Source organism: Lipomyces doorenjongii (assembly GCF_038497915.1).
Source record: "Lipomyces doorenjongii strain NRRL Y-27504 unplaced genomic scaffold V1508scaffold_30, whole genome shotgun sequence".
Taxonomy (NCBI): Eukaryota; Fungi; Ascomycota; class Lipomycetes; order Lipomycetales; family Lipomycetaceae; genus Lipomyces; species Lipomyces doorenjongii.
In genome coordinates, this window is record NW_027118097.1 from 106931 (window position 1) to 130947 (window position 24017).

Here is a 24017-nt window from a genome sequence, read left to right on the forward strand (position 1 = left end):
AATTTTCAAATCGTCAACAAGGGCACCCGTCAGTAACCGTACTGATTCTAATGACGCGCGTAATAATTTCAATGCAGCTAATTCGTCTCGCTGCTTGGACATGTCGAGCTACCGATAGAGGGAGCTACTCCGCTAAAAATTGACCTTTATCAGGATAGCCCATAACAAACCGGAGTCGATGTCTGAAGTTCACGTTGTGTTGCTGAAGTTGCCAAAAAGCTTAGTGATAAAACGTCTGAGCACATTAAGGGATTTGTACCCATTTGAAGCCGCACGACGCGTCGAAATTTCTGCGTTATCATAGTCTCGTCCAAGCAGCCCCTAGGTTGCTAAATTGCAAATTGGCGATTCTGGTGTCCTACTAGCCACAACTTTGGATTACCAGCGTCTCATCCACTCTCGGTCATATAAATTGGAACGAGTCTAATTGCAATGGAGACCAGAAAACGCGCAGGTCCGCCAAAGGCTGCGCCTACGCCTTCAGGGGCGCGTCCGGCCTCCTCAGTTGCTGCGTCCGAGACTCCCATCAAGCGTGGTCGTGGCAGGCCGCCAAAGGCACGGCCAGAACCCGAGATAAAAGTTGAGCTAACGCCTGATTCGCCAACACCTAAACGTGGAAGATCACGGAAACAAGTTTCAGCAGCACAGGAGGCAACTGCAGAAATGTCGTCCGGCAAAATACGCAAAGCAAAGAATGCGGCGGGTCTACCACCGCTGCGGAGCTCATATGTTGATGCCGCTGCGGTTCAAGGAAGCTCTATCGCTAGTACACCGAAGATAACACGATCAGAGTCGACGTGTTGTGGATTGGGTGATACGTCGACAGAGTCTCAATCGACCAAGAGAACGATCTCACATGATGACGACATTGGCAGCTCCTTGGTCGAAACACGGCCGAAACGGGCCCGAAAGTCAACGCGAACTCTTACAGAGACAGGGAAGAGTAAGGCAACGGACAAGACTGCTGCAATGGGCACTCCTAAAGCAGGACAGAAGTCAACTCTTGGCAAAAGTAAAGGAACACCTCGCAAGCAAACAAAGGCATCGCAGTTTTCGCCAAGTAAGACTATGGTGACGACGATATCCACTACTCCTCAGAAGCGTCGGAAGACAAATAAGGGAGACGATGCCACATGTACCGGTACCCCGAAGTCCGAAAGGCAAGTAGAGACGCCAGTGAAAACGAATCCTCATACACCTTCCAATAAGGCGTGAGTTACATTCCCCTTCTCCTACTGATTTATATTGCGTAGCTAATATATATTAGCCGAACAATGCATTTTGCTCCTCTCACGATCAGTCCACTGCCAAGTCGCATCTTCAAGACCCCAGCAGCGAGCAGCCCACTGACTCCCCATGTTTCTGCGAGATCACGATTACACGCCGCCGCAGCGCCTGAAGCGCTCCCATGCCGCGAGCGTGAATTTGAGGAGATCCATACGGCACTAGAAAGTGCCATTATCGAGGAAACAGGCTGTTGTATTTACGTTAGCGGTACGCCTGGTACGGGAAAGACTGCAACTGTACGATCTGTTGTCAGATCTCTCAAACGTATTTTCGACTTTCGGTTCGTTGAAATTAACGGTATGAAAATCACGCAACCAACTCAGGCATACGCTTTACTTTGGGAAGCAATTTCCGAGCAACGCGTGGCTACAGCTCATGCCTTACGATTCCTAGATGATGAGTTCCAAAATAATAAGTTCATTACGCAGCCAGTTGTTGTCTTGATGGACGAACTTGATCAACTGGTAACAAAGTCCCAGGATGTAATGTATAATTTCTTTAATTGGCCTAGTCTTCCGAATTCCAAGTTGATTGTGGTCGCCGTTGCGAATATCATGGACCTGCCAGAACGCACACTGTCGAATAAAATTTCTAGTCGGCTGGGCTTGACAAGAGTACAGTTTGCCGGCTATACCCATACGCAGCTGCAAATAATTATTGAGGCCCGACTGAAAGACATTCCCGGAAATATAGTGTTACCAGAAGCAATTGAGTTTGCTAGTCGTAAGGTTGCTAGTGTGACTGGAGATGCGAGACGAGCATTGGATATTTGTCGCCGGGCAGTTGAGATTGCGGAAGAGGGTGGTGCACTGCCGTCACCAACAGCTAAGTCCACGAGAGGCGAGATGGCATCTGGGACATTCACCCAAAAAGTTACGATCCAACATATTCGCAAGGCAATCAACGAGTCGACTAGCTCACCTGTTTTCCAATTCTTACCATCATTGCCGCTTATCTGCAAACTTATCCTAACAGCATTAATGCAACGATCACGAATCAGTGGAGTCGCAGAAAACACGCTGGATTCAGTACTTGAGATCATGAACGTCAAGTTACGCAAATTTGGTGGCTTGGCAGCGAGCGAGCAGATTCTCTTTGGACCGAAGTTTGCTATTGATTCGACAGACGCCTTGTCCAGGTTCAGATACGTTAATCCAGATGAGTCAATTCTGGGGACGTCCTTCAGAGTAAGTGATGGAGTGGTTACTAGAGCGAGAGGATTTTTAAGAGGTGTCACGGAACTGGTTGAAAGTGGTATTTTGTTTCAGCAAAATGGTCGCGGAGAAAGGAATAGAAAGATTAGACTTAATGTTAGCGAGGCGGATGTTAAGGCAGCGCTCAAAGATGATCCCGAAGTCGGGACGATGTTAGGTGATTAATAGTACGGTATGAAGCGTGATGGATATTGTATATTACTTAGGTTGATATGCTAGTGCTACATATGCGTTTGGCATTTGAAGGGCAATGCAGTAGTTGCTTGTGGAATAGTCAGCCAGCATAGCGCAATTTAGCCTGCTGCCTGCCTCTAACTCAGCTGACCGAAGTACCTGAGCCTATTCATTGTCATTCCGGCAGCGCATCTCTGGACAAAAAATGACTTGTTAAGTACTGAGGAGGTCTTCCTCAACAGCCCCATGGTACTACCAACCAACTTCAGACGCCACTGACCATGAAAAAATAGAAAGCGAATCATGTCGTTATGCGTATGGCAATTCTCTGAATTGGACTATGAAGGCCGACCGTTTGCAGGAAACGTGAATGCTGAAATATGCAGTGATGAGTTGGTTCTCACGTTCAACGTCTGGTCTCAATTTTCAAATCCCCACAGAGACAAGATCCGACCGCCAGCCGTCATAGCTTGCCCAACGCCCATTTTACTCGACATTATTAAGTTACCCAAATACAGAATCAAGGAATATGTAGTCGGAGAATTAAAAAACGATGTTGACAGGACTCGAACCTGCAACCTCCGGAAGATGTCAAGGCATTCTTCACCGAAATCCGATGCGCTCACCATTGCGCCACAACACCAATGAATAAGCAATCTCACTTGGTTACCCTGCCAATTCTCAGAGCAAGAAATTTTCTTTGGCTGGCGGGCTGGCTGGTTCGGTGTCTTTTGCCTACGGGCCATGGCCGACAGCAGGTGTCGTCCGCCTTTGGCCTTTTTTTGATCATTTCCTTCCTTTCTTTGTTTTCGTTTTTTTGACTATTTATCCGTTTCATTTTCCTTTCGTTCTGTTGTTTTTCGCCAGTATACGAAATAGCTTCTAAAATACACTGGCTTTTCAAAAAAAAAAAAAAAAATTATTATCTTCATCCTGTTTCGAACCAATCGGGTGCCTGGGGTCGCTCATTGTTTCGTTGGTTTTCGGGCAGTTATGTAAATCATAATGGAAAGAGTCCTTTCCAAAATAAACACCATCCTACGATGGAAATTTATGTCATAAGCATTGCCATATTTTGTCAATGAACTGATTTGTGGCATGGGGTGGTCCTGACCGTGACTGCTCGTGAATACTTCAGAAAGAATCTTCGATCAATAATAGCAGAAGTTCAATAATATAAGTTAGAACTCAGGTAATATGCGCATGTAGTAAACAAAATGCAAGGGATAAGCACATCTCGAATATCCCGTGCGCTTGAGGCTATAGACATTATATTGCCGCCGGAGTGTAAATCTCAAGTTGACTGGCCAAATTGATCGAAATTGGTTAGCATATGTAAGATCCGACTACAACCGGGGATTACAAACCAAAAGTAGTAGGTCCACTTGGGCGGTCTCTTTCGGCAAGCAGCCGAAGTAACGAGGATGAGTTCGAGCTTCTCTCCCATAGCCATGTCAATGAGGGTAGCCTAGCTAGCGCCTGGCACATTGAATTGTTCTAATTGTGATAAGTGATTATGTTATTCACTATCTGGCATGAGTACGTGTTGGCGCCGCCGAAGTTTTACTGAAATTTTGGCCAACGCTTTCCTTGTTATCGATATAATGGGCAATCACAGAATATATTTTAAAGAAACAGTGAATATACTCTTGCTGATTATGAGGCACTATAGTACCAACATTCACAGAGTGACAATAATCATACTGCCAACGGCACTCGCCAGCACAATGACATCGTCCCAAACAAACTCGTACATCTGACGTAGTCCCTCCCATCCCAGAAGGGCTGACCCCCGGTGACTATATGAAACTTTGTCACAGCAATCTCCAGCACGGATACTATCAAGTCTGCTGGAATAACGCGAACACAAGGAACGCGTGTTTTGGTCAGATCGACCTAAACATTAAGTAGTAAATACGCAGGGGCTCGAAGTAAAACGAAATGCTAGGAGAAAGGTGCACACGACTATGGCGGAAGAGGCGTGGAGAAGTTCGGAAGTGCATATTAGTCATGGCCCGCGGGGCTCAAGGAATCATTTCAGCACGGCCCTAATAGAGTTGTCAAAATACTGGCACTAGAATGTAAACGGATAAAGACAAGAAATTCGCAAAGCTACGAACGGTTACTACAGGCATCAATATCCTGCAGCTATAGGTAACCTGGACTCTATCGCACCTTCGCTTTAGCAATGATGAAATAGCATAAGCTGGTATACTTATTCTGGGTGCACAATCACAATTAATGTGACCATAATTTCATAGACGTCGTACACTAGCACCAGCACTACGCTGAGTAACCAGTCCCCTCAATAATTATCCCCACGGAGTTGTCCCAAGAAATTTAGACCTCCAATGCAAATACCCTACTCTGCGCTATGGCGACAAAAAACCCACATATTTGATAGTTTGGATCGTGAGTAAATACCATTCGTAGGTGTGAGTTTTCGATCACACGGACCGATCACAGCGACTAATACTTGGCCGGCTTCAGTCCGCTTACGTTTTTTAGAAAAGTCTCGTCTTCAATTTTCTCTGGCACTTCCAAACTGCTCCCTTGTATAATTCTTTACGAGCTCATGCAGTTACAGTCGAGGAATTCATATTAACAGCTTTAATTATTCTTGTCGTGTACCACATCTTATCGTTTCGGTGTGTCTGTTCTCCAACCTGACTGCCCGATGCCACAACCAAGCACAATGAGGTCGTTCTCCAGGACCAGCTCGTCGACGAGCGTTCTCACGTCATCGCCCGCGACCCCATTCTATTCTGCTTCGCGGGATTACTCCCCTGTCGCTCCTACATCATCCTCATCCATTCGCTCGGCGTCCTCCGCCACGGCGTCGGTCTCCTCATCTTCTGGCATGACTCCACTCGCAGTTCCCAACGGGGCGTCCCCACCTATCGCTGCTCCCTCTCGTCGGAAAGCAATTACAATAGACACCATGAATCCGTACCTACGGCGTGCTGACTATGCTGTCCGAGGTCGACTTGCCATTCGTGCCGAAGAGCTGCGGGAGTTACTCAACAATGGCGAAACGTCGTTACCTTTCACGGAAGTTATCAACGCCAACATTGGTAATCCCCAGGCCATGGACCAAAAGCCTATTACTTTTTTCAGACAGGTCCTCTCGCTAGTGCAGTATCCTCAGCTCTTGGATAACGAGTTCGCCGACAAAATTTTCCCGAAAGACTCACTTGAGCGTGCGCGTGTTCTGTTGAACGAAATTGGCTCGATTGGCGCGTATTCACAGAGCCAGGGCGTTCCATACATTCGGACTTCTATCGCTAAATTTATCGAAGGTGTGTTTAGTGGATTAATTGAATTTACGGTCTCATACTAACATTTTGTGTAGAACGTGATGGTTTCTCCGCTGACCCGAACAACATTTATCTCGCCGGTGGTGCGTCTTCCGCCGTCAGCTCTCTGCTAACCACCATTTGTGGTGGTCCAGAAACCGGCGTCATGATCCCAGTGCCTCAGTACCCACTGTACTCGGCGACACTGACAATCGCCAATGCCACTCCGATTCCTTATCTGCTAGACGAAACCACTGGCTGGGGAACTGACACAAAGTACATTGCTTCAGTGGTGAAGAATAGCATTGCTAAGGGCGTTGATCTTAAGGCGATGGTTGTCATAAATCCATGCAACCCTACCGGGTCATGTCTGTCACGCGCTGAGATTAAGGACATTATCACTCTTGCAGCGGAAAACACTTTTATGATCATCGCCGACGAAGTATATCAGACCAATATCTACGAAGGCGAGTTCAACTCGTTCAAAAAGGTGCTACGCGAACTTCAGAGAGATTTCCCCGACAAGTATGATAACGTTGAGCTGGCGTCGTTGCACAGCACTAGTAAGGGTATGGTTGGCGAGTGCGGCCAGCGCGGTGGTTACATAGAACTTATTGGCATCGACGAGCAAGTGCTCGAGCAGTTGTACAAGCTTGTTAGTATCTCACTGTGCCCTGCTGTGTCCGGCCAAGTGCTGACGGAGCTCATGGTTAATCCTCCTAAGCCTGGTGACGAGAGCTATCCAGTGTACAAAGCGGAGTATGATGCGATTTATAAGGCTTTGAAGGAGCGCGCGTTCTCTCTTTTCAATGCTTTCAAGGAAATGGAAGGTGTTTCATGTCAGGAGCCTAAGGTCTGGTTGAACTTTATCCATTTGATTTTGTCCTAACCATTGGCTAACAAATTTTCAGGGCGCCATGTATTTATTCCCCACTATTAGCATACCACCAAAAGCCATTAAGGAAGCTCAAAGACGGAATGAGGAACCAGATCAGTTTTACTGTCTGGAACTCCTTGAACAAACCGGTGTGTGTGTCATTCCTGGTTCTGGATTCGGTCAGAAAGATGGCACATACCATTTTCGCACGACTTTTTTGGCACCTGGTGAAGACTACGTCCGAAGAATTATTGCATTTCACAAGGAATTCCTCCAAAAGTATTCATAGAGTCTCTGTGGTGTTGTTGTATTTGTTTTGCTGGAAGTTTTGTTTAATTAATTGCCTTAACTTCTTTTGGGTGTGTGTAAAATTGCAGCATATTACCTTGCGCGTTTCTCTATATTGTTAGGAATTGGGGGAGGGGTTTAGGGGCTCACATTAAAAATCAATGAAGTATTTTATGCATGTACGTTTGTGCACTTCCTGTTCGGTTGGATGTGATGACGGCGACCAAAAATAAATGAAAAGTTATAGTTGTTTATCGTCCTATTTTTGCATATTCAAGTCTTAGCTTTAGAATGATCGATTGTCAATCATGTCACATAAATTCTCGTATCTGCGGATATTGAAGTCATAGGGCTAGCCTCAATTCTCAACTAAAGCCATGAACGCATTATTCTCTCATATGTTGACTATATAATTTAGCTTATATATTCACGTATGTACAGATAAGAACAAATTCCATAGATGTGTTAACCAGTCCCAAAAATCATCACATGCCATCGCCATGTGTATATGTACAAAATCTCTATCCTGTCCGTGCAACGACCTCTAACATCCACTTCACGTATCTGAGCTCTTTCTTACTTTTCAGCCAATGGCTTGCCAAATCCCCAGACTTTCTGGTCCCCTAGCCGTCGCTTCTTGGCCTCTTCGAATAAAACATGTCGTTTAGCTATTTTTGTTAATTAGTTAGAACTATCATGTTTCATTAAACCAGAAAGTCTCCATTCAGACACATCCGGGAAAAGCTCCTCATGTACAACTAAGTGTAACTAACCAATGGGATCATAACGAATCTGCACCATAGGAGGCGCTTGTCGTGGGCGATACATAGCCTTCATATACCCCGTCGCGGCCGTCGAAACCAGTTTCACAAGAGTCAAACGTCCTTTCTGTTCTATATCATTGAAACCGAAAATGTTAACGATCATTTGTTTCTCTCAACATGCCATCAAACAAGCACCGGATGGAGGTGCCTTGAAGTACAAGCGCATACTCACTTTTCGCCATATATAAAAGAACTATAGTAGATCAGTTGCTATATTTCTCGGAAAGCTCGACAAAAATACTTTCAATTGCTGTACGCGCAGGCTCTGTATACGGCTGGAGCGCGGTTACCGTGCCCAACGACGACGAGACCAAAAATTCGTGCTGACGCGTACGGAATATCTCGCTCCAGCGTATTTATTGTCACAATGACTCAACCCTTACCCAAATACTCGATGTGCTCTTAGTTGCCAGGGCTAAGATTGGTCTCCGAGGGGAATTTCATAACGGCAATTGATAGGCCATATATAGCGAATATATACTACTGTCTATAGATACAATTCATACATGTACTGGTCATTAACAACAACAACAAACTGTAAATGTCGTACACTAATCCCTGGCTAAACTAATAATTTCACCATTGGAATACGGAATGAACAAACCAACAGTACAAAAGACAAAGCAACACACCCATCCCATGCACATAACAATCATAGTACATATAACAACACTGTTCTGCTCATCATAGCTCTATACTCGTCCCTTCATCCAAAGGTATAGCGAATGACTGTTTATGACGGTGATGCAGTTAACTGGACGGCGCGGTACTTGGCGACGGAGTACCTGCCGCGTTATCGCCATCACCCCCGCCAACTACGGCTCCTCCTCGTCCACGCATCCCTCGTCCACGGCCGATAGTGCGACTGCCACCGCTGATGCGGCCACGGTGAGATTCTCGCCTAGGGGCGCTTTCGCTTTCGCTACCCGACCGCCATGATACGCCTCGGCCGCTACCACCGAATCCTCGGCTGCTACGTGACGCACTGTCGCTAATCGGAGTAACTTTCCCGAGCTTCTCTTGGTCTACCCGTGGCAGTGCGGCCAAAGCATTTTCCTGCGTATCGAAATATACATATGCAAACTTCTTGCCGGTCTGTGCGATGCGAATAAGTACAGAAGTGATATGAGGCTGATCTTCTGCTGCGAAGTAGGTCTTCAGTGTGTCTTCCGAATCGTCTGCTCGAGCAACCCATAGTCCAGGACGTCGCGGCTCGCGTGGCGAGTCCCTTTCATCTGCAGCCTTCGTTACAATTTCAGCTGGCGGCGGTACTATTCCAGTGATCTTGCCTTCGGTAGGGGTCTCGCCCGGAGCCTCGACAGGTAGATCCGAAACCTTGTCCTCTGATTTCTCCGCGGGGGCAGACGCAAACGGAGCCTTGTCTGGCATTGGCGCAGCCGTTTCTGCTGGTGCAGGCGTAGAGGATTTTGGTCGATCAGCAGGTTTCTGCGGCACGGCTGCGGGAACAGCTGGGGCAGGAGTTGTTGGTGTTGGCAATACACCGTTGTTCGCTGGCGACGGACCTTTTCTCGGCTGCGAAGGTTTAGGAGCGGATTTAGCTGTCGTAACAGCAGGCGCGCTCGTCGGCGTTGAATTCGCACCGGGCCTTCGGTACTTGAAATTGAAACCCTCAGACTTCGTCTCAATCCCAATCTTACCATCTTTAACGTCGAGTACCAGACTACCATACGAAACGTCGGTGAGATTGAAATGCCACATATTTCGGAACCCGATGTTCGCCGTCTCTTCTCTCTCCATTTCGCGTTCTGAGCCAGCCTGAGCACTCGTCGGCATTCTTTCTATCATATTCAGGGCATTTTCAATAAGTTGTTTCTGAGTTGCGTTATTCGCGATGACTGGCTGCACTTCAGGTTTGACAATATCCCAAACATCCATGAATTGTGCACGTGCTCCAGCAAGCTTGCCGCGGAAGTAATCATATGTAGGATTGACTGCAAACTCGTTGTAGCTGCATCCGTATCTGAAATGAAGCCCCCCAGATATTGAGAAATCAGCCTTTATCGACAACGCAAGCTGCGCTAATATTCCCTCACGAGCAGGCGAAGCGTGCGTGACTAATATCCGAGTTTCCGTCTCATCAAACACTCGAGCCGCTGTATCAATCAACTCGCCGATTTGCAGAAGAGTAGTCCACGTTGTACCGCCACCACCGGCAATAGTAGTTCGACCCGATCCATTGTCAAAGAGCTTGTGCATGACCAGTGCGCCTCCCAATCCTAACAATCTGAACTTGACGCCATTACCAGTATCGATACTGCGGCTCGAGTGTTCATCGACAACGAACAAGTTATTGACCTTATATTCGCCAGATCGAAATTTTTCCAGAACGGAGACATCTTCGCAGGCGCCATGGACAGTGTAAACCGGCACATCGAACTTCATCTCTCCAGACAGGAACTGATAGAGCTGTGAAATTGGACGCGAAGTCAGATAGTGCCGAAGTGACTGTGATTCTTGGGGTAGGGACCTCGCGTCGAGTAGTGGCGAGTACTGAGCAACATGCCGGAGAGTTCTGGTAACTAGTTAGCATCCGCTTTCATTTGTAATATGTCATACTACGGTGACACGGATGGGAGTTTGCGCTCATACTTGTCAGTGACTTTGGGCACACTTTCTCGATCGTAGAAACCAAAGTCTCCAGTGTGGATGATGAACGACGCGTTATGTTCTTTGGCAAGCTGATTTAGAATCGATAGCTGGCCTAAATAATGCTAACATTAGATCGCGTCCTAATCAATTTATTTTCAGATTACTTGAAGACATTGTACTGATAAATGCATGGATGTTACTCTTCAAACTTGCCCGCGCCTCAGGTCACAAAAAATTGACTAACCTCGGACATCAGCAACACAGAGAATTCTAGCCTTATCGCCAACATTGAGCACCTGAGGTGTAGCTCCATTCGTAGCCTACATTAACATCAATAATCAGTTCAGATTTCCGTTACAAAATTTTGAACGCGATATAAATTCGCACAGCTAGCGCATTACACTTACAGCCATGATTCTCGATTCAAATTGGTTCTCCGACTAAAATAATTCCTTTAATCACAATTAATCGCAAATATGCAATCCACCAAAGCAATGTATTCGGCACGTGAATGAGAGTGTCAACAATAGAATAGACCACGGTCAGGGGACTATGCGTGCAAAAGGGGGTTCGATATTTCTCGCGCACACAGAAGGTCTTCCAGAGGTTCTACACCCTACAAAAGAATATTGACTGGGCTAGGGTATTATCATATTGAAGACAGTAATCTAGGGTCTTGTAGAGAAGCCGCTAACCCCTGGATCCATAACAGAATGAGTTGCCGCTAGGGGGTAAGCGATTTCCGCAGTAACTTAAATTGTATAATATTAGTCTCATAGAACAGATATATCTTCTACCTAATTCGTCATTTGGCTCGCCGTAGGTAGTTTCACGGATAATTAATAATATCTGACTCAATTGGGGGATGCGGCGCGGTGCGTGTCAGCTTCCCACATCGTGATTTGTTCCTAAAACCTTGGTGAACGTGACAAACTTGACTGAACACTTGCCGTGTCTCTACACTTGCAAACCGTTCCTATCCGTCGAAAAATTTTCTACTCTACATAAGAAAATGACTGTTACGCTCCCTTCAACTTTTGATGGTAGGTGTTGCCTTTCTTTTAACAGTGTATCAGGTATTCAATATGGTCTTGACGACCACACACTAACTGCTTATTAGAACCCGTTCTCCTGGGTGTCATCGGCGGTACTGGCCTATACCATCTCGAGTCACTTACACCGGTGGCGCGTCTGACCATCAGCACTCCATGGGGCCACCCATCCTCCCCCATCACGATTTCCCGCACCAAAACTGGTTTCCCTATCGCGTTCCTTGCCCGCCATGGTGTGCACCACCAGTTCAACCCGACCGAAGTCCCGTCGAGAGCCAACATCGCCGCCCTCAAGCACATTGGCGTCAGAGCTATCATTGCTTTCTCTGCCGTCGGCAGTCTACGGGAACACATTAGACCCAGAGACTTTGTCCTCCCGACACAGATCATTGACCGCACCAAGGGCATCCGGCCGTCTACCTTCTTCGAGAGCGGTATGGTCGGACACGCCGCCTTTGGTGATCCCTTTGACGAGAAATTGGCGGCCGTTATTGCGAAGGCAGCGCCAGTTTTGGAAAGCAATGGTGTCAAGCTGCATACAAAGGCGACCGAGGGCAATGACCTTACGCTCGTCTGCATGGAGGGCCCTGCATTCAGCACCCGTGCTGAGAGCCACATGTACCGAAGCTTTGGAGCCTCAGTTATTAACATGTAAGCTGGTCTGTCATTTCACGTTTGTATTTGGCTTACTTGAATCAGGTCGTGTATCCCTGAGGCCAAGCTCGCGAAGGAAGCCGAGATTTGCTACCAAATGATCTGCATGTCCACCGACTACGATGCTTGGAGAGAAGGCGAGGAAGCTGTCACTGTCGAGACGGTTGTTGGCCACTTGAAGGCCAACTCCCAGAGCGCGCACAATTTTACCGAGGCGATCCTGGACCATCTTGAAGAGGAGATCAAGGCTGGTACTGTCGGTCGCAGTTTGGAAGGGTCGATGAAGTACTCTGTGTCGACTGCGCCTTCTCAGATCTCGAGAGATATGCTGGAGAAAATGCACTTTTTGTTGCCTGGATACTGGTCTTTGGAGTAGATGCAAGTAATGATGGAGACTAGATATACCAGTGTCGCTACCTAAAATAGATGTGGAAAATATGCTAGCGAATGTCATGACCAAATAAGACCAAATAACTGGCTAATAGTTGCGAGGGAATTGTATAGATACTGCTGTGTCATCATAATGTAATATTGTTATTGCTCGGGGCCATTGTGACAGTTCTAATAGATACAATGATAATTAAAATATACATACGAAAGAATTTGGCTACTATTTACATATTGAAGTGATATCACATGACCTTATAATATCAAGAAATGTCATCCAAAGCTGTATCTCATCTAATATCGTACACATCATTTACCAAATATTCACTTGCTACCGTGAGTGTGATGTGCTGCTTGCTGTCGTTGCTGTTGCTGTCCCTGTTGCTGTCCCTGTTGCTGTCCCTGTTGCTGTCCCTGTTGCTGGGGATGGTAATGATGATTATGATGTTCTCCGCCCTTCTTAAACATTCCTCCGCGGCCGCCTCGACCCTGCCCGCCTCTACCTCTTCCAGCAGCGCCACGACCACCACGACCAACGTGCTTGCTTTCACTAGCTGCTTCAGCCGCGGCTGCTGTTTCCTGCCTCTGCATTTCCAATTGCACGCGCTCGCTCTCAGCTGCCCACCAGGTCGCAAACTCCTCTTCCTCACGAAGTTCTTGGAAACTCTTCTTTTGTGTAGCTTTGGCAGTCATGATCTCCTGCTCTGTTCTTTGCTGTTCAATTATCTCAGCCAACGAGAACTGAAACTCTACCACTGGCGACTTCGCACCAGGGGAGGACGTAGCATTCGAAGCGCCAACGGCCCGAGGCATTGATCCAGACCCACTTGCGTTTCTGACTGGCGTCTGTGGAGTCGGGGATCCCTTTCTCGAGTTATTCGCGGTCGACGCGCCCGAGTTCAACCCGCTCGATAATGCCGCGGCCATACCACTCGGACCACCAGCAGACGGTTTCTTGCTCAGCGTTCCCGGCCCGGAACTCAGATTCTGCGCTGCCGTTGTCGCGAACGAAGTCTGGGGTCCCATAGGGAACAGTTGCGGTGACGACAAAGCATTTGTATCATCACCACCTGCCTTCATGAGCGACTTGGCACGTATATCTGCTTTTATGGGTGTTTGCCATGGCGTTGAGGAAGATGCTGACTTAATACTCGTTGACACTACAGCATTCTCTGATTGTTGACGCTGTAGCTTCTTGCGTTCTTTCTGCGAAATCTTGGTGTGGTCCTCGACGGGCTTCGCTTCAAGCTTTGCTATCGACATAGAAGTCGACGACGATAATAATCCGACAGCAGGCGAGGACGAGGACGCCTGCGATGTTTGCGGAGATGACACGTCTTTCCATTTCTTCTGCTGCAGTCCTACCGAGATTTTCGAGATTGAGCTCCGGGTCTTAGTTTGCAGATCTGCCTGCGAGATTACGGATCTGAAGTCTATGGGCGCGAATTTAGACGATACCGGTGCCCACGGAAGACCGTTTGATGTACTGGGATGCGAATCGAACGAATGCTTGGTGCCAAGACTGCCGCCGGGTGTTGACGGGAGCGATCCGTGTGGCGTTACACTTCCCGCCAGACAGTCCTGCCGATTTGGAGTAGAAGACAAAAGGTTGTCATTGAATAACTCATGCACAAACCCACCCATAGGTGAATCATATAGCCCCCCACCGGCCGGCGACGACTCCAGTGTAGTTGCAGAGGATGCCGTAGTCGACTTTGATTTACCTTTCACGACTGTCCAATCTGGCTCCGGTTCATCTTCCATATCGAAGATAAAATCGCTCGGCTGATTTGAAGGGCGTAACTTGGGACTGACGGCCTGCGTCGCGGTCGGTGATTCTTTCGAGCTCCGACGCCGACGACGGTGATGGCGTTGCAAGCCCTGTCCACCACTCGCACCACCGCTTTCAGATGGCCGACGGTCGAAAGGCTTTCCAGTAAACGAACTAGGCAGTGATGATTGCGGTAAAGAAACGTAACTCGATGGCAACGATGTTCCGAACCCAGATATGAGGCGATCCCTCTCTTGTCGCCTTGCCTCCGTGAGCGATGGATGGCGTTCTTCCAAAAGTTCAAGAAGCAATCCTGATTTGCTGATCGGCAATTTCTCGATTTGCTTCTCCCGGACCACTTTCTCTAGGTCGGCCATTAATGATTGGTCCAATGATACAAGATGACTGTAGAATATTGTTAGCTATCGTAATTAAAACGCAGTCAAGAACATACCCGTTTTCAAGCATGCACTCCAAGTTCATAGAGATGTATTTCAACACCGACGTCTTCAAGCCCTCAGCCGAATACAAGTCTGCCTCGGCGAGTAAATCCGCCGCATTCCGCACATTCACTATCACTCAGTTAGTCTCATTACTTAGCGGAACATACAAAGACGTACCATAATTGCGCAATACTGCCTGGCACACTTGGGTCAGCTTGTCGATCAATAGTTCATTCGACACCGCCAAAACCTCCAACACGAACTCGAGAAATTCGGTCAAGCTCTCGGCGCGCTTGCCATTGAACAGCGCGTTCACATCCTTGCCATACATGAAATCGAGAATAATTTTGAAAACAGGATAATGCACGTGCCTCATGTCAACCGACTTATTATTCTTCATCGGAGGCGAGCTAGATAACTCGTAGTCAGATGCAGTGAACGTGGGAACAGGAGCCGACCATCGCATAGCCGTCAGCGTCTCAAAGAACTCTGACCGAGAAGATAAAATAATAGAATGGCACCGCACATCCCGATCTTGCAAATGTACGACCATATCAGTCCACTCTTCAGTCATCGAATCCTCCACCGCGGCCGACAAGTCACTTGAGAGTGACTGCGGCGGCTTCTGGAGGAAATACACTGCCGAGGACAAGCTCTTCAGTTTCAGCACGCTCGAGAGCTGAATCAGGTCTTCCTTGGCGGCGAGAAAGCGTTTCGCAACTTGGGCTTTACTGGCGAATCCTTCCCATATTGGGAGCAGAAAATCAGTGTAAGCAAAGTACACGAAAATCAAAAGTGCCAACAACCCTGCGTTCGAGAATCTAAGAATCGATTTACCGCCAGTTACGCAGTACTCGAGCCCTTCAACTTGCTGGTCCCGCGAGATTACGCCCATGAGGATGTTACTTCTGGTGCCGATAATTATTTTGTTCACGGGAATCAGGATATCCTTAGCTTCATGCGACGCGAGATACAAATCGTAGCCGCCGCAACCTTCCATCTCTAGCTCTTCGAACCGTTCGAGTAATATGCTCGGCAAATCTTCGTCCTGTAACAACTTGAGAGTGCTGAAATATGTCCGCGGCGGTCTCCGTTCACTAACGGACTCCGATGACCGCTGCGAAACCACCGACTGCGAGTCCTCGACATCGTCGTCGTACTCCTCGACAAATGGGATCAACCGCTCAACATCATCCGCCAAATCATGTTCATCAATATTGATCGGGGGCGGGATCGAATCACTCCTGATGGCAGCAAACGCGCCGGACATGTTGCTCCGCACGCCCACAACCTTGGTCAAACGCGAGATTCGAGTAAACTTGAATTCGGAGACTTTCCCGTGCGAATCTTTTGTCGCGGCTCGCTTCGTCTTGCGCCATACGCTCCCGGATTCGGTGCAAATGATGACAGACCCATCCTGTCCGACATCTAAATCGCGGACGGCAAGATGCTTTCGTCGGAGTGACCATACGTTCTGCGGTTTGACGGATTTTGAGAGTAGGTTCGGCTTAGTGTTTTCGAGCGACCTGCCGTCAAGCTGGAAACTGTATACGTCACCCAAGGAACTCAAAGCACAGACTGTATGCCCCCCGGAAACAACCTTGACGATCGTGTTCTTGGCATACATACCCCTCGGTCGAAAAACCGAGAACTTATCCGCGAACCTTTCGAGCGGAAAATTAACCTTAAAGTACCCGCCATTGATATACACAATTACGTCGTAATTCGCGAGCAAGCATATCGTAGCAGTATCAATCGCAGTGGCCATCTTGACAGGTGCTGGAAGGGACGGGACTTTGCGGGGTTGCAATTCAACTGCTGACCCTTCACCAGTTGGAAACCCGAGTTGCCCGACGTTCTTTCCCCACATGAACAAATCCTGCTCTGTAAATGCGACCGAATGCACTCGAGACGCTGAAACACCGATGATGTGCTCGCGTTTTAAGCCTGCCACGATTTTGCGAGGTGAATGCTGTACGGGCTCGTCTTGCGGCTTTTTTGTCTCGACGGAATACCCCAGCTGTCCAAACTTATTTGATCCCCATGAGTAACAATCACCATCCGCAGTGACGACAAGCGTATGATCCTGACCAAGAGCGACCTGCGTTACCTGCGAGTTCCCGAATTTCGGGAGATTCTTGAAAGTGAATTGCGTGCCGCCGGTAGCAAAACCTAATCGTCCGCCATTTCCAAATCCACAGATATACAGGTTATCTGTCGCATCTGTTGTCAAGACAACGGTGTGTAGCTTTGACATTTGCACGTCCCTGATCCGAAGCTCACGGAACCTCTCCACAGCCGGCTCGTTTCTGTCCTCGGCCCTTGGCCGCTCGAAATAGACCCGCTCCGGGTTCGCGCGATCATCACTGTCGTGGAAACCGAGCGTGTGATTCGCGTTCGAGCCAAACGTGAACAACTCCGAACCCCCAACATCCAGATCTAGCGGCAAAGGGTTCGTGCCCTCTATTGTCGAGTTGAGGGCGTCAAACGGAGAATTTCCTTCCCTGTCTTTCACACGAATACTATCGTAGTTCGAGCTAATCAATAACTGTCCTATCGCTATATTCCCAGCATACAGCGCTCTGTGCAACGCCGTCCACCCGCTCTCGAGATCTGCGGCGAGGATATCGAGACTCGGGACTTGGAACAGCGCATTGACAAACGCGATCTTGTTCTGCGAACACGCGAGATGCAAAACCGTACGGCCGTACTCATCCGTCCGATTCACGTCCTTCCCGGCATTATTGCCGCCGCGCTTGCCATCTGTCGCGGCTAAGATGTTTTCGACAATGGCTTCAAACGACTGTATATCATCCTGGTAATAAAACTTGAACAGATTATGTGCCATGAAAAGTCTATGTCGCTCACCGAGAACTGTTCCTGACGACACAGAGCTCTCGACTGGGTCAGAGGATATCAAACGAATCCGGACGAATTCGCTTCTGTCCTCTGTCGGGGAGGTAAATTGTGGACTTAGTGAAGCAAAACGGATGAGGCAGAGGATCGTTAACGCCGGCTTACTCTCCTTTGAGAGATAAACGGCAATACTCGGACGTCTGTGATCAATATTAAACACTGGACTTCGCCTATCACCTTGGACGTGAAATATAAGATACCTTCAGTTAAATCCGAATGGCGTCAAAAGAAAACACTTCACACGGCGAGTAAAGACGACGGTTGATCTAGAACAAATGTAGCCCTCTAGATCGGTCGTCGACGTTGTATTCGCACCGATCTTATTCGTCGTGATATATTTCTTACTCTAACTTAGCTAACGTTCGCGTATAAGAGACTACTACCGTACCACAGCTTAACGTATCAAACGGACCTTCTCAACTGCTTTCGATAATTAACCTATTTAGCGTTGGTTTTGTATTGTCACGGCCCCGATCAGAATTAAACTGCAGCGAGACAAAGAAATATGCTCCGAGCTACCGGCCACCGTAATCTCACAACGAATTCAGTAATTGCGCTCAGCCAATAACCACCGTCAAGAAAGTATCTCCAAAGGCAACAACAAAAACTATCCGCAGGAGAATAAGAGCGTGTTACAAGTCAGCTTTGGATCCAACCGATGAGTCTAAATGTGCAGCATGTGCCGGCACTGGAAGGCATCGAAGAGACGCCTTGTAAGCGGATTAGCCGCACTGTAGCAGTAGGATGAAGAATGAAGTATTAACCAGGAAACTATGCCATCCAGTTACGCAGCACCTTGACGCTAACTCTATTTACTCCTGCCGACGTGAATTGCCGGGCATCGCGAGCGCGTCTTGACTTCGAAGTTTTCATTTTGCAAGGATATACTTGAAGCACTTTCATCGAAATGGGGGTTTGGACGCCGTTGGGAAGTGTATGGCGCTCGCATATATGCATGCCGTCACTGGTCGCCAGAATCTCTGCAAAGCCAGCAAGTCCAATGATTTCGAGAGCATCTATTAGGTCATCATCACTGCAACAGTTCGCACCGTTGACACGCTCAGTACATACTAGACCGTCAAGGACTGTTAAATCTTTACTAGCAGACTCTCGATTATGGATATGGCGACGTTCAACGACGTCAACTCCATTCTTCTCCGCGAACACATCCGTTCGCACTTTCCAGTCTAGTCTAACTCGCAACACCCGCAGCACACAATTCCTCCAAAAGCGCTTCTACCAACACTGGTACAACCGCCAAACCCCTTTCCAACGCCTCCTCTTCACCTTCAAAAGTCTCTCCTTCGCACAAGTATGCTACGGTCTAATCGGCACCTTCGTCGCCGTCTACGTACTGAAATCCATGGTGCCGGGCTTCCCAAGGCTATACTACTACGGTAGCGGGTCGCCGTGGTACGCGCCTATAACCTGCATGTTCGATCACGCTAATATCGGGCATTTATTTTCAAACTCGCTGTTTCTATTTTGTCTGTCGACGATTTTCCCATACGGCATCACGAGTACAGCGACTATTGCGATTTTCCTCGTGGGCGGGTTGTCGGGGTTACTGGTCTCGACGATGCTTGCCCGACATAATGAGCAAAAGGCACTGGAGAAAGGGTATTTCGCGCGCCATGGATTTGAACGGCATCGTGCGGTTATGGGCGCTAGTGCAGCTATCTACGCTTTGAGTGAGTTTTACGACGATTTGTCATTGGGTTAGTTTAGATCGGGCGAAAGCTGACGATTTGTGATAGCCGCCGTGCAGACATTTATTGACCCTTTTGGAAGAATTGCGTTGTATGGCATTATCCCGATGTCTAACTGGATGTTCCTGGCCGGCATTGTCACGTAAGTCGTGAATTTCTCTGCATAATAGACATCAACTGATACGAAGACGTCGTAGTTTCGACTTATTCGGCGTCCTACGGAACCAAGCGCTGTCGTCCCAAGGCTCCGTTCCCGTCGGTGGCTCCTTCATTGACAACGCGGGCCATTTAGGCGGTTTTGCTGGCGGTGTGGTCGCCTACGTGCTCATGCGCAGATTTAGATTTCTCAGACGCGGATTTGATTTCTAGTTTCTTGTATATATAGCAGCTTGAACACTTGTATAAACGCTAGATGATTCCTATCAATATCCATAACGCGAATATGTACCGAATCCAACGTGCACAACATTTATAACCGACTAGAAAGAATGTGCGTCGTATCACCATCATCATTTCGCAGAAGTGCTAATTTACATCCTAAAATTGCGCATGCGTCAGCAGCAACTCGACGAGAAGACGAAAGAATCTCCAATTCATTTCCATTATTCATAATTTTGAATGCAAATATATAGTTTATACAACACTCTAATAACTCAAACTCCAATTTTCAAGCTATCCCATACTATATCCAGCATAATATGAAAAAAAAGCTTACAAAAGACCAACTTACTTCGCCTCAGGAGCACCAACAATGAAGTCAACACCCTTCTTGATATTCGTGGCAAGTCCCGTGTAGGCAACCTCGAGGAGGCCCTTCTCGTAGTCACTCACCAGCGAGAGGACGTTTATGATCTTGACAGCACCAGATGGCTGTATACTACGTTAGCTTGCAACAACTAGACAATTGAATTAAGATTACGTACGCCGAGCTCGACAGGGACGGAGAAAAAGTCGAGTCCAGGGATAATGCTCTTGACTGCGTCGCCACCCGGGATACCAGACAGGTACACGAAAGTGTTCTCAACAACACCCGTCTCGCCAGCAACAGCCTTCAAGATGCTTTCGACGAAGCGGAATCCGGCGTGTGCCATAGAAAGTGTCGCGGAGCCCTTGCCTTCCTTTGCCTGCACGACCTCGTCACCTCCAAATTGAATTCGGTGGACCAGCGCATCCCGGTCAGAGTCCGAGATCTCGACCTTGGGTTCGGAGAGGGACAAGAGAGGAACGATGGTGTCACCGGAGTGACCGCCTACGACGGGGATCTTGAAGACAGAAGGATCAGGCTTGCCGACAACAGTGGCCGTGAAGGTCTCGGATCTGACGACGTCAAGGGTAGTGACACCGAACAGCTTCTTGGGGTCGAAGACGCCATGCTTCTTAAGGACCTCAGCAGCTATAGGGACGGTGGAATTCACGGGGTTGGAGATGATGAGGATGAAGGCGGAGGGAGCATACAGCGCGATGCCAGTGATCAGATCACGAACGATACCAGCGTTGATGTTGAAGAGGTCTAACGGCGGATTAGATACGGATCAAAGAATAACTTCCAGTGATGTTAAGTATTATAGCCACCATCAATTGGAATGTGACAAACAAACATGTATCTTGCGCGGCCACGCCGGGAGATCGGAAACCCCGGACGTGGATAAACGGCTATATGCTAACACAGATAAAAGAACAGAAATACGCACCATCACGGGTCATGCCGGGCTTGCGGGGGATACCGGCAGGAATAACGACGACATCCGCTCCGGTAAGGGCGGCTTTGAGACCGTCGTCGGCAGGGAGGTAGCCGGTGACCTTGGCCTTGGTGGAGATGTGGGACAGATCAGCGGCGACGCCGGGACTGTTGACAACATCGTAGAGAGCCAGCTCGTCAATGTAGGGGGACTGGAATGTCAGCAACTAGGATTTAATTGGTCAAATTGAGTAGGATAACTTACAAGCTTGAGGAGAAGGGACAGTGGCTGGCCAATACCTAGACGCGGTTGATTAGCACCTTTAACCCCGCAAAAAAGAACTCAACGAACGAGACAGACAGACAGATCGGACTTACCACCACTGGCACCGGCGACGACAGCTTTAACCATTAATGCTTGAGTGTGTTCTAGTGCGGGTGTATTTGTGTGTGCAAGTGGATGAGAGGAGAGGAAGCAGTAGGATGATAGTGGAGATTCAAAGACTTGCGGAGCTGGGAGGGGAGACGAGGCTGATATACGCGACGATGGGGAGGAGCATTAGGATAATGGCGCAGGCGGGGAGCAGAACGCGCACAGTACAGCACGCACAACGCAAGCGCCCGGACGCACGCAAGTTTTGTTGAGCCCGGGAGAGGCAGAGGCAGCGTTCTCAGCCCTTACCCATCAGGGGCAGGCTAGTCCTCTTCCACCTTAATGAACTTCAGCGCAGCCAGTTTTATTCTCTCCGTCTCGGCAGTCAGCGCATGCTACTGAACGTACTATAGATCCTCTTCTCCCGCAGGTGTAGTTTGTACGGTTCATCTGTCCCCCCAATATGGCAATCATTGTCCTCGGCAGAAACAGGGCAAGCGCGTCTACGGGTTCAAGGTGAGCCCACGTTCCGACCACGCGTTGCCGCTTCCGATCCGTTTTCGATCCATTCGCGACTTCTATCCGCATAAGTCCAACCCAGTCAACCAACTCGATGTGCCATCAGGTTCCCGACGCGTCCTAGCGCCTGAACGAATTGCGATCACCCGCAATGCGAATGTCGACGATGCCGATGTGCATAACCACTAAGGGTGCCGTTGAAGCAGAGGCAGCTGGTAGTCTGACCGGTATGTCAGCGTATCCTTCGAGATATTGTTCCTTGGTGTCCTCTGTTCCGAGAAGAAGTGCAACTTGTCACAAGATTGCCGTATGGATGGGGTATACAAATATGGCAGGATTCCTGATGGTAAAATTCGGCCGTAAGTTAGTCGGTCAGCCGCGGATGGAGTTGACATTGGGCAAACATGGAGCGGGCCTGGCGCTGGTCGGTGTAAAGACTTTGTGTCAGTCGATATGTGTCTCTCTAAATTTCAGGTCGCTGACAATGATGGCTTCATAATACGGAGTATCGGCATGAGGACGGAGTGGGTTAGATCAAGCCGAAAATAGCACGCATCGGCCATTATTACGATTTCGAATCAGTCAAAATGTCGGCGACCACGTAAAATTTCATAAATATGCGCTACGAACTTTGTCGTTTGAAGTAATCCTTGGACAGTGACAAGACGACCACTACGCAGAGGGAGAGAGATCTGACAATACAATATGCTTTCAAGTGTAATCGTGGCCAGAGCAGCTCAAGTCGCGGATACCAGGACGTATCGTTCGAAGACCCGTGTCGTTATTTAATTATATGTATTGGAAGCACCGATGGGAGCAGGTAAGACTCACTCAGTACGGCAATATCTTACCTGCACTGTGACCTTAACTTACCTGTCGAAGCGTTTCCATCCTTCCTGAGAACGTCGGGCAAAGTAATCATCATGCAACATCACGTGCCTGAGTCCACGATATCATTCTACATGGAATGCATGTCACTGGCATGGGCGTCCATGCTGTCGTGCGACCAAAGGTCGTTGGGCAAGGTACCGTCGTGTTCCGACTTATGTCTGGCACTGAAGTGCCGCACGCACCGGTAACATATTGCTTCCGTCGCAGGCAAATCCATCATAGACTAGCACGTTTGGCGAATTCGCTGATCACTGATATTAAATCTTTTATTAGGTACATGTACAATCAGCCTATATATTCCAACTGATTTAGGCACTAGCCTTCTTTCCTCGTAGCTTCTTGACCTGGGTCTTCTTTGGTTTCTTGGAGGCTAAGAGGGCGGACGCCCGGCTGACGGCGGCCTAGACGAAATTAGCAATCCCGACTAAAAGAATCACATAAATCCACGATTACGTACAGGCCTCAAGTCATCTCTGTAACCCTTGGTAGCACCGGCGACGGCAGCGTAGATCTTTCTGTTGGTCTTGTATGACTTGAAAGTGGTGGAGATGACGCTCTTGGCGGGGGTAGCGAATGTGCTGGCCTTCTTGGTTGACAGGACAATCGACCCGGATTCTGACAGGGCCACGCCAACGGCCTTGGAGTTGGCGAGACCAGACTGAACGTAAGAGTGCTTGTTGGTCAAGTTGAGAGGCTCGCGGGAGAATTGAACGCCAGAGCCGGACTTGCGCTTGACAAGATAGGAGGAGTTGGAGCGGGTGAGTTCCCAGACGAGGTCGCTATCACCGTTAGCATGACGATTCTGATGTTTGCTTGTATTCATTCAACGCGACAACATTGCTCGACAAATTATCCGATTCCTCCTCTTATAGTAACTCATAAAACATTTGAATAATACGTACTTGGAAATAGAAGACATTGTGACGTATGTGAATGTAATGTGCCTATTTGGTGTGGATGATCTATCAGCTGAGCCCTTAGTAACAATTAGGCCTGCCTGCCTGCCCAACGGTTGTGTGTCGCTCTTGCAGAGCTAGGGCATCATCTTAGGGCT

General features: G+C 48.3%; 9 protein-coding genes and 1 non-coding gene across 10 annotated transcripts; 4 read left to right on the plus strand and 6 right to left on the minus strand.

Annotated features, from left to right (window-relative positions):
* Nucleotides 1-345: 345 nt before the first annotated feature.
* On the plus strand, nucleotides 346-3119 carry V1508DRAFT_456200 (P-loop containing nucleoside triphosphate hydrolase protein). The gene is made up of 2 exons (XM_066942645.1): nucleotides 346-1211; nucleotides 1268-3119. Exons 1-2 carry the CDS (start codon nucleotides 433-435, stop codon nucleotides 2664-2666), a joined length of 2178 nt encoding a protein of 725 aa, XP_066795348.1. The 5' UTR covers nucleotides 346-432; the 3' UTR covers nucleotides 2667-3119.
* Nucleotides 3120-3226: 107 nt separating this feature from the next.
* Nucleotides 3227-3318, minus strand: V1508DRAFT_t54. The gene has a single exon. It is a non-coding gene; the product is annotated as a tRNA-Arg (tRNA).
* A 1768-nt stretch (nucleotides 3319-5086) lies between these two features.
* On the plus strand, nucleotides 5087-7447 carry V1508DRAFT_371689 (pyridoxal phosphate-dependent transferase). The gene is made up of 3 exons (XM_066937493.1): nucleotides 5087-5974; nucleotides 6028-6824; nucleotides 6883-7447. Exons 1-3 carry the CDS (start codon nucleotides 5353-5355, stop codon nucleotides 7135-7137), a joined length of 1674 nt encoding a protein of 557 aa, XP_066795349.1. The 5' UTR covers nucleotides 5087-5352; the 3' UTR covers nucleotides 7138-7447.
* On the minus strand, nucleotides 7392-8272 carry V1508DRAFT_418906 (mitochondrial 54S ribosomal protein bL33m). Its single transcript, XM_066940522.1, has 3 exons — nucleotides 8133-8272; nucleotides 7910-8029; nucleotides 7392-7804 (listed from the first exon to the last, which is right to left on the minus strand). The coding sequence occupies exons 1-3, from the start codon at nucleotides 8140-8142 to the stop codon at nucleotides 7713-7715; spliced, it is 222 nt and encodes a 73-aa protein (XP_066795350.1). The 5' UTR covers nucleotides 8143-8272; the 3' UTR covers nucleotides 7392-7712.
* A 144-nt stretch (nucleotides 8273-8416) lies between these two features.
* On the minus strand, nucleotides 8417-11150 carry V1508DRAFT_418910 (uncharacterized protein). The gene is made up of 4 exons (XM_066940523.1): nucleotides 10978-11150; nucleotides 10815-10890; nucleotides 10571-10682; nucleotides 8417-10493 (listed from the first exon to the last, which is right to left on the minus strand). The coding sequence occupies exons 1-4, from the start codon at nucleotides 10981-10983 to the stop codon at nucleotides 8711-8713; spliced, it is 1977 nt and encodes a 658-aa protein (XP_066795351.1). The 5' UTR covers nucleotides 10984-11150; the 3' UTR covers nucleotides 8417-8710.
* A 171-nt stretch (nucleotides 11151-11321) lies between these two features.
* V1508DRAFT_456202 (nucleoside phosphorylase domain-containing protein) lies at nucleotides 11322-12889 on the plus strand. Its single transcript, XM_066942646.1, has 3 exons — nucleotides 11322-11613; nucleotides 11691-12273; nucleotides 12322-12889. Exons 1-3 carry the CDS (start codon nucleotides 11583-11585, stop codon nucleotides 12650-12652), a joined length of 945 nt encoding a protein of 314 aa, XP_066795352.1. The 5' UTR covers nucleotides 11322-11582; the 3' UTR covers nucleotides 12653-12889.
* Nucleotides 12890-12987: 98 nt separating this feature from the next.
* V1508DRAFT_397971 (uncharacterized protein) lies at nucleotides 12988-17725 on the minus strand (the record flags this gene model as incomplete). The annotated part of the gene is made up of 3 exons (XM_066938186.1): nucleotides 12988-14839; nucleotides 14889-15006; nucleotides 15055-17725. 3 exons carry the CDS (start codon nucleotides 17723-17725, stop codon nucleotides 12988-12990), a joined length of 4641 nt encoding a protein of 1546 aa, XP_066795353.1.
* Nucleotides 17726-18437: 712 nt separating this feature from the next.
* On the plus strand, nucleotides 18438-20007 carry V1508DRAFT_418918 (uncharacterized protein). The gene is made up of 3 exons (XM_066940524.1): nucleotides 18438-19484; nucleotides 19551-19644; nucleotides 19700-20007. Exons 1-3 carry the CDS (start codon nucleotides 18701-18703, stop codon nucleotides 19869-19871), a joined length of 1050 nt encoding a protein of 349 aa, XP_066795354.1. The 5' UTR covers nucleotides 18438-18700; the 3' UTR covers nucleotides 19872-20007.
* Nucleotides 19810-21748, minus strand: V1508DRAFT_418922 (lactate/malate dehydrogenase). Its single transcript, XM_066940525.1, has 5 exons — nucleotides 21559-21748; nucleotides 21446-21480; nucleotides 21194-21392; nucleotides 20426-21012; nucleotides 19810-20372 (listed from the first exon to the last, which is right to left on the minus strand). The coding sequence occupies exons 1-5, from the start codon at nucleotides 21590-21592 to the stop codon at nucleotides 20229-20231; spliced, it is 999 nt and encodes a 332-aa protein (XP_066795355.1). The 5' UTR covers nucleotides 21593-21748; the 3' UTR covers nucleotides 19810-20228.
* Nucleotides 21749-23271: 1523 nt separating this feature from the next.
* V1508DRAFT_404740 (ribosomal L28e/Mak16) lies at nucleotides 23272-23882 on the minus strand (the record flags this gene model as incomplete). Its single annotated transcript, XM_066938649.1, has 3 exons — nucleotides 23272-23364; nucleotides 23421-23742; nucleotides 23866-23882. 3 exons carry the CDS (start codon nucleotides 23880-23882, stop codon nucleotides 23272-23274), a joined length of 432 nt encoding a protein of 143 aa, XP_066795356.1.
* Between the last annotated feature and the right edge of the window lie 135 nt (nucleotides 23883-24017).